Genomic DNA, 9,958 nt, shown 5'->3' with positions numbered 1-9,958 from the left:
AGTTCTACGTATTAAACACAGAAAAACGATAATGAGTAATTATCAAATCACAGAACTAAACAAGACTAACAGAAATCAGTTTTTTTAATGTTTTCGAAAGATGATCAGAAACGGCTTAACACTATAGGTTTATGAAAGATACTGTATGCAACTAGTTAAAATAAAAATGAATTTAGTCCTAACAGTTCTGATAAATCAAATTCTAATATGCGTGTCTCTGTTAAAACACATTTACGCTAGAATGACGTCATGTTAACGTGCGGTGAAGTCAAAGTTTTTGTTGCGACCAAGAAAGAACGCTACTATATTTCATCTTCTGTTTTAGATTAAGGGCATATTAGATTCGTTGAATTATTACGCCCGACGTATAACCGCCCATCGTGCATAAATCTTTTCCTATAAATTATTTCTTTTTTGTGTTACTTAAGTGAAATGATGAGTGGAAATTTATTAAAGCTAAAAAGATTTAAATTCAAGTGACAACCCTAAGACTGTTCTTTTATGACATGTCTTTTATACTGAAGCATCAAGTTAACATTTTTAAGAAAGCCTATTGTAACAAAGATCATAATGTTCTACATTTTAAACGACAAGCAATTATCTAAGAATGGTCCCACAAATCAAATAGCTCATCTAAATACCAAAAACATCAAAATGTATGATGTAGACCTTTTGAATATATATATAATTATGTTAGGTTTGTGAGTATTTAACACTTCAGCACAAGGCCATAATATTGACAAAAAATGAGTAACAAGCTCCGATACATTTACCTGTGCATAATTGTGACCTTGGTTTTACATTTGGTGAGTTCCCTTCAGTAGCACCCAATGCAAGGTTTCAACCACACAGCGGTGAGGATCAATGATTTAAAGAGATCAAGTAATAGAATATCAGAGACCTTAAATATTTGGTCCCATGTCATGACAAAGGCCACAAATAAAGTATAATAATTATTGCAGTTTGTATCTAAACCAGACAAGACCAATACATGAGAGAATCTGTCTCGAAAAGCTGATTATCAGTTGCTTTTGTACGCAGCTGGTGCATTAAAACAAGACCACCGACGTATATTAGACATCGAGACACAATGACGCTTTGTGCAATACAAATATATAGTCATTCAGTTTGATGGGTGTGCCTACATTTGATAGTTCTAAACAGTTTTGTTACACATTGACTCATTTTATAACCTGCAATAAAGGTAAAGATGTAGTTTTAGCTTTACCGGTGAGGTTATGCTTTAGGGCAAAATTTCCTTTTCGTCGCGGGTGATGATGGAACAAGAGTAATGAAATTGGTTTTCAATACAGAATACACATCCGGATGCTGAAAACAACCGTCAAATTTAGCTAGAACGGTCAAACAGATACAGATATAAAATAAATTTACAGTATAATTCGTTGTCTCAATTGTGTGTGTCTTTGAGCTAGAAAAAAATGGCAAACTTATCATAATTTTCAGTTAAACATTTAAAATGTTGAGATAAAAAATCAAGTTCACGGAGGCTAAACTTAGCAATCGAACCATTATATACAGCTACCGAAACTTAGAATACGTGACATTCAGCCAATGAAACTTTCTGCCAACTAACACTAGACACGCTGCTATAATGACTACATTTAAAAATTAAATCTATTTTTTTTTCGAAATTTTGTAAACTGACCACTTAATCTTGACATTTAAATCCGTTTGTCTTGTTAGCATTTTATGTCTGTATTTGTTTATATAAATGGTAAACTAATTCATATGCTTGTATTATAGAAGCGTCATCTCTTTAAAATTGTGTATGATTATATAAATAGAACTAGGGTTGTGTCAGTATGGGTGCGGAGATCTAAGGGGAGCGGCGGTCTAGTGGTAATACGGGTCGTTTGTTCCAGTCTCGGTTTGGTCACAACCATTTACTTCGCTTCCTTATATGATTTTTTTTTCAAGGAAGTGATCCAAAGACTAATTCAAACAAGTAAATGAAGTATTGCCATGCAATACAAAGTCCCCTACTGGAAAGCATCTAATTTTCTCTACTACAGTATAACATAATGAACTGATATCTGTCAATAATGTATAAACAATATTGTACTATATATGCAATATGTTATAACAAAACACTTCGATTAAAATTTGTAGATATAATAACCTATAGTTGTTTTCATATAGCATTTTTGGCCAATTATCAAAAAGGTATCATATAAGTTATTGATAGCAAAAAAAAATGTATAAGTCCACATAAAACTCTTTACCAGTTAGAGATTGGTTAAATACACCTAAAAATGGATATAACATGCATGTTGTACCACAGAAAACTGGTCTCGATTTTTTCTTACAGCTTGTAATAAATAAGTTACAATATAAGCTGTTTATAGTAAAACAAAAAAAAAACATAATTCTAAAAACAAGGGTGCCACATGGTGATGAACATTTGTGCCAAGTTACATTAAAATCCCTACATGCATGAAGAAATGGTCTGGAAAAAAATCATTCTTGAATATGGCATTTGACCTCTAAGTGCACATGTGACCTAGATCTTAGACCTAGGGACCCGGTTCTTGTGCACAACAATACGTCTCATGGTAGCGTACATTTATGCCAAGTTATATCAAAATCCCTCAATTTATGAAGAAGAAATGTTCCAGACAAAGTCATTCTTGTATCTGACCTTTGGCTTCTATGTGTGACCTTGACCTTCGACCTAGGGACCAGGTTCTGGCTCCTGACACTCCGTCCCATAGTGGTGAACATTTGTGCCAAGTAATATTCAAATCCTGTTTTGCATGACAAAGTTATACACCGGACAGGAAAAATGTCCCATTGACATTTGATTTCCAAGTGTTATCTTGACCTTTAAGCTAGGGTTCTGGGTGTTGCGCATGACAGATCATCTCATCATCGGGAACATTTATGCCAAGTAATATTAAAATCTCTTGATGGATGACAGAGTTTCTGGACCGGACAGGAAAAACCCTATAGAAATTTGACCTCCAATTGTGACCTCGACCTTTGATCAAGGGGTCCGGATTTTGCGTATGACAGGTTGTCTCATCATGGGGAACATTTGTGACAAGTAATATTAAAATATCTTCATGGATGGAAGAGTTATGGACCGGACAGAAAAAAGGCCCCGTTGACATTTGACCTCCAATTGTGACTTTGCCTTTGAGCCAGGGATCCGGAGTTTCCGCATGACACACCGTTTTATCATGGGGAACATTTGTGCCAAGTGATATTAAAATCCCTTGATGAATGACAGAGCTATGGACCGGACACGATTCAGACCCTGTTCATGCCATGTTAACACTTAACACTTGTGACCTTGACCTTTGAGCTAGGGGTCTAAAAGTTGTGCATGACTCATTGTCTTACTATGAGGTACATTTTTGCCAAGTAATATTAAAATCCCTTCAAGGATGGCAGAGATGTGCTACACTGTTGTTGTTTTTTTTCACTCTTGTGTGTGTATATGGTGGGGTTGTCTTGGTAGGTGCCCCGCTGTGTTGTTTTTCTTACTTGTTTGTTTGCTATCTGTGTATGTTAGTTGTTATTGAGTGTGTTTTTTTGTCTTGTGTCTGCGCTGCTGTGGATTACGGTGTAGAGAGACTGCATTTCAGGAACGTGACTTTCCCTGTTAAATACTTATCTTTGTTTTTTTTTTTAATTTTCCCCTAACACCCGACGCTTTTATCTACCCCTTAACGCCGACCTCCTTTTTTGTGTATTTTGCATATAATTATACTTGTTGTTTCATTTTTCAGCAACCCGTCTACTATATTTTTCCGTTACAGCTTCGTTTTGTTGGCCTACTTAGCAATGCCTGGCTGTGTTTGAGGAGCGTTGTGCTTCCGGGATATCTACCCTTACCTTGTAGCTCTTACAAGATTAGCGCTTATAGGGCCTCACTTATAAAATGTAAATAGTTAAGTCTGCTATGTATATCAGTAAAGATCTTATTCGAGGTACCTAAAATTTGAAAATGAAAATCATACGAAATGGGAATGCAGACAGTTGGAGCAAACATTGTGCGTATATTAACTGGTTTATCCTTATTGAACATCATATATGTGAACGTTGTTAAATTAATGTGTTCATATAATTTTATCATCAGTGCTAGGATTCAAGACTATTCTCTTATTGTCAGCATCATGGCATAGATGACTGAAATAATTAAACTACGTTTACCCTCAGCTGTATATTTCTATGTTAGGCGGTTTCAACGTTATCCCCCTATTGGATCTTTTTCTACGTGATGTGCGACACTGTGTGTGTTTAAAATATAACTAAATACCATGCAATACGAAAGCCCGGTGGTGACTCCCGACTTCCGAGTTCCGACTTCTGACTTCCGACTTTGAACTTCAGACTTTTCATACTATAAGCATACGGAAGTCAGAAGTCGGAAGTTGGGAACTCAGAACTGGGAAGTCAGAAGTCGGAAGTAGAAACTCGAAAGTCGGAATTCAGAAGTAGGAAATCGGAAGTCAGAAGGCGGAAATCAGAAGTCGGAAGTCGGAAGTCGGAAGTTAGAAGTCAGAAGTCGGAAGTCGGAAGTCGGAACTTTGAAGTCGGAAGTCGGAAGTAGGAAGACCCGGTGGTGTACGAGTTCCGACTTCGCACTTCAGATTGTTCATACTATAACCATACGGAAGTCAGAAGTCGGAAATCGAAAGTCAGAAGTCGGAACTCGGAAGTCGGAAGTCAGAAGTCGGAAGTCAGAAGTCGGAACTCGGAAGTCTGAACTTGGAGGTCGGATGTCAGAAGTCAGAAGTCGGAAGTCGGAAATCTGAAGTCGGAAGTATGCTTTCCATGATTGTGTACAGTAGGAATACTCTCTCAAAAAGTTATGCAGATATTGAATTGAAACTTCAGATGTGTTTTTGGGGTTATAAAATCAATTTTTCCTTCAGGGCTTTCATAGGAAAATACATTCGAGTTATAAGATAGTGGAAGTTGAAAATCAGAAGTCGAAAGTCAGGAAGTTGGAAGTCAGAAGTGCGGAAGTAAGAAGGCAGAAGTGCGGAAGTTTGAAGAAGGAAGTAAGAAGTCAAGAAGTCGGAAGTAAGACGTGTGGAAGTTGGATATCAGAAGTCGAAAGTCAAGAAGCTGGAAGTCAGAAGTGCGGAAATTAGAAGTCAGATGTGCGGAAGTTAGAAGTAGAAAGTAGGAAGTCAAGAAGTTGGAAGTGAGAAGTGCAAAAGTTAGAAGTCAGAAGTGAGAAGTAAGGAAATCAATTGTCCCTCCAGGGCTTCCATATATTCCAAAAGTTTATTACTTCCGTGTGCGTATAGTATGAAAAGTCTGAAGTGCAAAGTCGGAAGTCAGAAGTCGGAACTAGGAAGTCGGAACTCGGAACTCGGAATTCGGAACTCGGAAGTTGGAAAGCGGAAGTCATTAGTCGGAAGTCAGAAGTCGGAACTCGGAAGTCAGAATTCAAAGTCGGAAGTCAGAAGTCGGAAATCAGAAGTCGGAACTCGGAAGTTATAAGTCGGAACTCGGAAGTGAGATGTCGGATGTCAGAAGTCGGAAGTCACCACCGGCCTTCCGTAGATGTCGGAAGTATGCTTTCCACGATTGTGTACAGTAAGAATACCATCTCCAAAACTAATGCAGATATTGAATTGAAACTTCACATGTGTTTTCTGGGTTATAAAACTAGATGATAGCATCAAGTCCACAATTCTGACCTGCCTGACTTGCACTTTTGCCAAATTATGCCCGATTTTGGACTTAGAAAAGTTTTGCGTGCAAGTGCATATATAATAACTATTTCTCAAAAGCATATTACTTTTAAGCTCGACTTTTCAAAGAATAATCTAGCTGTTCCCCTTGGCGCCGGCGTCGGCGTGGTTAAAGTTTTGCATGCAAGTACATATGGCTATCATTCAAAGGCATATAGCTTTGAAACTTTTTTCTTAAAAAGTCAATTAGAAACCGCACTGGGTCAAGTCCCATAACTCTGACATTTATTTTGGCCAAATTATGCCCCCTTTTGGACTTCTTGAATTCTGGTTTAAGTTTTACAACAAGTTACTATATCAAAAACTAATGCAGATATTGAACTGAAACTTCACATGTGTCCTCGGGGTTATGAAACTATGTGATAGCACCAAGTCCCATAATTCTGTCTTGCTTTTTGGCTAAATTATGCCCCATTTTGGACTTCCCGGTTAAGGTTTTGCGTGCAAGTACATATAGCTATTACTTAAAGGCAAATAGATTGGAAACTTATATTTTCTTTTTTCTCGATCAAATACCTTCCTCACTTGTTCAAGTTCCATAACTCTGACATGTATTTTTTTGCCCCTTTTATAAAACAAACTAGTCGTAATATCCCTCCTTCTGGAACAACAATTCGATAAGTCGAGAATTGGCTGTATTACGGGCATTTCTTATACATTGTAGCTCGAATGCAGTTTCCAAAGGTTTAGTACTTCCGTATGCGTATAGCATGAAAAGTCTGAAGTGCGAAGTCGGAAGTCGAAAGTCGGAAGTCGGAAGTCAGTAGTCGAAGTCGGAAGTTGGAAGTCGGAAGTCGGAAGTTGGAAGTTAAAAGTCGGAAGGCAGAAGTCAGAAGTCACCACCGGTCTTTCGTAATGTCAAGATCATAATTTAGATTTTTGAATGTTGTTTTCAGTATTATTTTATTAAATTCAAGAAGATTGGTGCATAAAATAACGATAATTAAGGCCACAAAAACGCATGTCTCCTCCTTTCTTGTACTTCAAAAACAGTTAAAATGTTTCATATTTCATCACATAAACTGTACACTAAAGAAATTGAACTCACTGTAATTCCTAAACCAAGACCATTGTCAATGAGCGCACTTTCTTGTAACGTGAGATTATCCATATCTCTCGAAGGTCCTTTTGGTGTAAACGCATGACCTCCTGCATACCTGAATATGATATAAATATAGTGAAAGGTTTTTATATCATACAATTACAGTCTAGTAAATATACATAGCAGCCCAGTTTTTTGCAGAAATAACGTTTTTTTTCTGATATACGTTCATATAACCACAATCTTTCTTAAATATTCTTATTGGCTGAAATGATGACTGACTTTTATTCCTCTGAGAATGCGATAACAAATCTGATTATATGTCTATAAAGTACACTACTCTAATATAAGGAAAGTAAGATCATTAAAGTAAGCAGTTACATGAAGTGACGTTAATGAACATCTAATATAGTTATTTCGATGGTTTTTAAAACATAACTGCATATATAATTCAATCATTTAATAACTATAGATAATTATAACAGCAACAGCCTTCTTTAAACACTCTATTATGCTATTTTTTCTGTTCGTTATGATAGATAAGTTACATGCTGTTCTATTTTGTATTTCCTATAGTACTGATGTCTGAAATATACCGGAAAATTCTTGTTTCAAATCCTTAAACTGTCTCTTCTTCTTAATTAGTATGACATTGTATGATTTTTCAAGGTTTTCGCTGGATGAATTTAAACGAGAAATAGAACGATGTTAATTTAATATATGCACACAAATTTTGTAATACAAAAAAAATAAAAACACAACTAAGCGATTACCAGTTGACTGTATAGAAATAATCAGTTTGAATCGTAAAATCACAACGAAATTCTATGTGAGGCAAATATTCAATGCCTATTTGGTCAAAACGCAACTCTGGTATGACTGTGACCGTTCCAAGATTAACATCTGTCGGTGCGGGTTCTGGATCACCTGAAAATTAAAAAGAAAAACAAATGATTGTGATACCTTTGTTAATTTTGTTTTATTAAAACCTGATCAAAACGAGTATAAATTATACTTACGTAAATGACCAAGATTTAAATGGTTCGAATTGATCACAATAAATATTTCCTTTAAGTATGCGACGAAATCTTTATTGCACAGATATCTAAATATTTTCTTTTTTGTTGTCTAACGATCTGGAGGAAAATGTCTATAAAGCTTTACTAATTACCTTCATGATAGAAATTGTATCCATTTATTCAATCATTTGGATTGATTTGTTTCTATCATATTCGAAATGAAAAGGCATTTTACAACAACTAATCAATTCAATGTTGAAACTTTATATTTTACTTTACTTTAATAACTGTTAAATGTTTATTTGAAGTATTTTAAAAGCAACTCAAGAACTTGGAAATGTTTCCTAATGTAAATGTATAAAGTATCAAAACTAGTAGATACAAAACATATTTACCGATTTTTTCATGTTTCTCTGAAACATAAAAAATATGATATAGTTCAATTAGTTTTGCGTGGTAAGAATACAGAAATTATATCTTTGAAACTGATATTTTTATTTTTAAGAAAAATATAGATTAGTCTTAATGCGTATAGGAATAACTTAGAAAAGAAAATATAAAGCATTAAGAATTTACCGAATCAAGGAAACAACATAAACAGAAATAAAGAACATACCGAAACAATACCCAGAGAAACTCTTAGTTTCTTGCAAACGGTAGTGCAGTTTGTCGTTGCATTTCCTGATTCGAACTTTGTATGTGATACTGCATGGATACACGTAGTCACGTAAACAAGCAGTTAGCTCACCAGTGGGTGTGTCATGAATCATACTATCTATATCTGGGTGCGGATCTATAGAAATTGGAAAAGGTTAAAAGGAAAACAAGGAAATATGAAATAAATTTAACTTTTATTACGGTGGCACAGAGGCGACATAAATGTCTTTTTGTATTAATACATGCGCACGTATTAGTTTAAAAACATCTGCGCACGTACTAATATGAGAAACATCACTGCTCCTATAAAGTAATAAAGTATAAAAACATCTGCACGCGTATAATTTATTACGCGTGCACGTAATAGCTATCAACGTGCGCACGTAATAGGTTTTACGTGCGCGGATGTTTTTATACCAGTACGTACGCAGATGTTTTTAAAGTAATACATGCGCAAGTATTAGCTATTACGTGCACGCGTAATAAATTATACGCGTGCAGATGTTTTTACAACTAATACGTGCACACTTATTATCTATTACGTTCGCACGTAGTAAGTTTTACGTGCAAAGATGTTTTTCTACTAATCTGTGAGCTGATATTTTTTATACCTATACGTTCGGTGATGATTGTTAACTTTAAAGCTAATACGTGTGCACGTAATAACACGCAATAAGTTATAAGTGTGCAAATGTTTCTTCTTTTTATTTTTAGCTTATGTGCGGTGATGTTTTTTACACTAATACATGCGTACGTATTAGTTATTACCTGCGCACGTATTAGTATAAACACCTATGTCACTTCTGTGCCACCATCCTTTATCGCCCAATGACATATTATTAAGTTAATAAAAGTTCTTATTATTAAAATAACTGAGTGCACAACCGAACATGGTCATTTTTTTAAATCATTAAAATATGGTGATACAAAGAAATTTGTTAGTCTTACCCTGTAAGTAGATTGGCCAGTAGGTATTGCAATTCGTGTAGTCTGGTTTATTTGTAGAGTCAGTCATCCTGTATGTCCAGCTATCATATGTTGTGTGAAACCAGCCTTCAGTAAGATCAAGGTCATTTATTTCTGGCGTATTTTGCACATTCCAAGATAGGTCAGGACTTCTCAAATTCAGATCATTAAGGCCAGGAACTGGATCATCACATCCCGCATCTGTAACGGAAAAAGAAACTATTTTATAAACTATTTTGACTTCTTAAGTCAGCAAAACTTTTTGACAAGTGATCTAGCATGTCAACTGCGCTGCTATTTCATTTTAGTCGAATGACATTATCAGGGTATTCGGTGGTAAGACATGTTGTCAGGGATGTTTGAAATATTTTTATTTATTTTCAAAGATTTATTTCAAGTCAGTTGTTCTTTGTTATTTATGTGTTAAAACGTGAAGTTCTAATGAATATGTTAAATTGATGTTGGTGTTTTCAAAATTAATGCCCGTCTTTTGTTTAGATATTTGATATTTATATATTAACTTCTAATATTGACACTCTTCA

The 9,958-nt window shown here is 35.3% G+C and overlaps 1 protein-coding gene across 1 annotated transcript in view; it reads right to left on the bottom strand.

The window, feature by feature from the left end:
* Positions 1 to 6,780: 6,780 nt before the first annotated feature.
* The window catches only part of LOC128553727 (uncharacterized), a gene marked incomplete at its 3' end in the record, with an annotated part of 52,782 nt that continues 49,604 nt past the window's right edge, over positions 6,781 to 9,958 (bottom strand). Inside the window, exons 2-6 of the mRNA XM_053534904.1 lie at positions 9,399 to 9,617; positions 8,410 to 8,586; positions 8,189 to 8,206; positions 7,548 to 7,701; positions 6,781 to 6,889 (exon numbers count right to left, since the gene is read on the bottom strand). Coding sequence (XP_053390879.1) covers positions 6,781 to 6,889; positions 7,548 to 7,701; positions 8,189 to 8,206; positions 8,410 to 8,586; positions 9,399 to 9,617 — 677 coding nt within the window. The remainder of the gene's footprint in view (positions 6,890 to 7,547; positions 7,702 to 8,188; positions 8,207 to 8,409; positions 8,587 to 9,398; positions 9,618 to 9,958) is intronic.

Source organism: Mercenaria mercenaria, unplaced genomic scaffold (assembly GCF_021730395.1).
Source record: "Mercenaria mercenaria strain notata unplaced genomic scaffold, MADL_Memer_1 contig_4254, whole genome shotgun sequence".
In the NCBI taxonomy this organism is placed as follows: Eukaryota; Metazoa; Mollusca; class Bivalvia; order Venerida; family Veneridae; genus Mercenaria; species Mercenaria mercenaria.
This window is presented reverse-complemented; position numbering and strand designations above follow the sequence as displayed.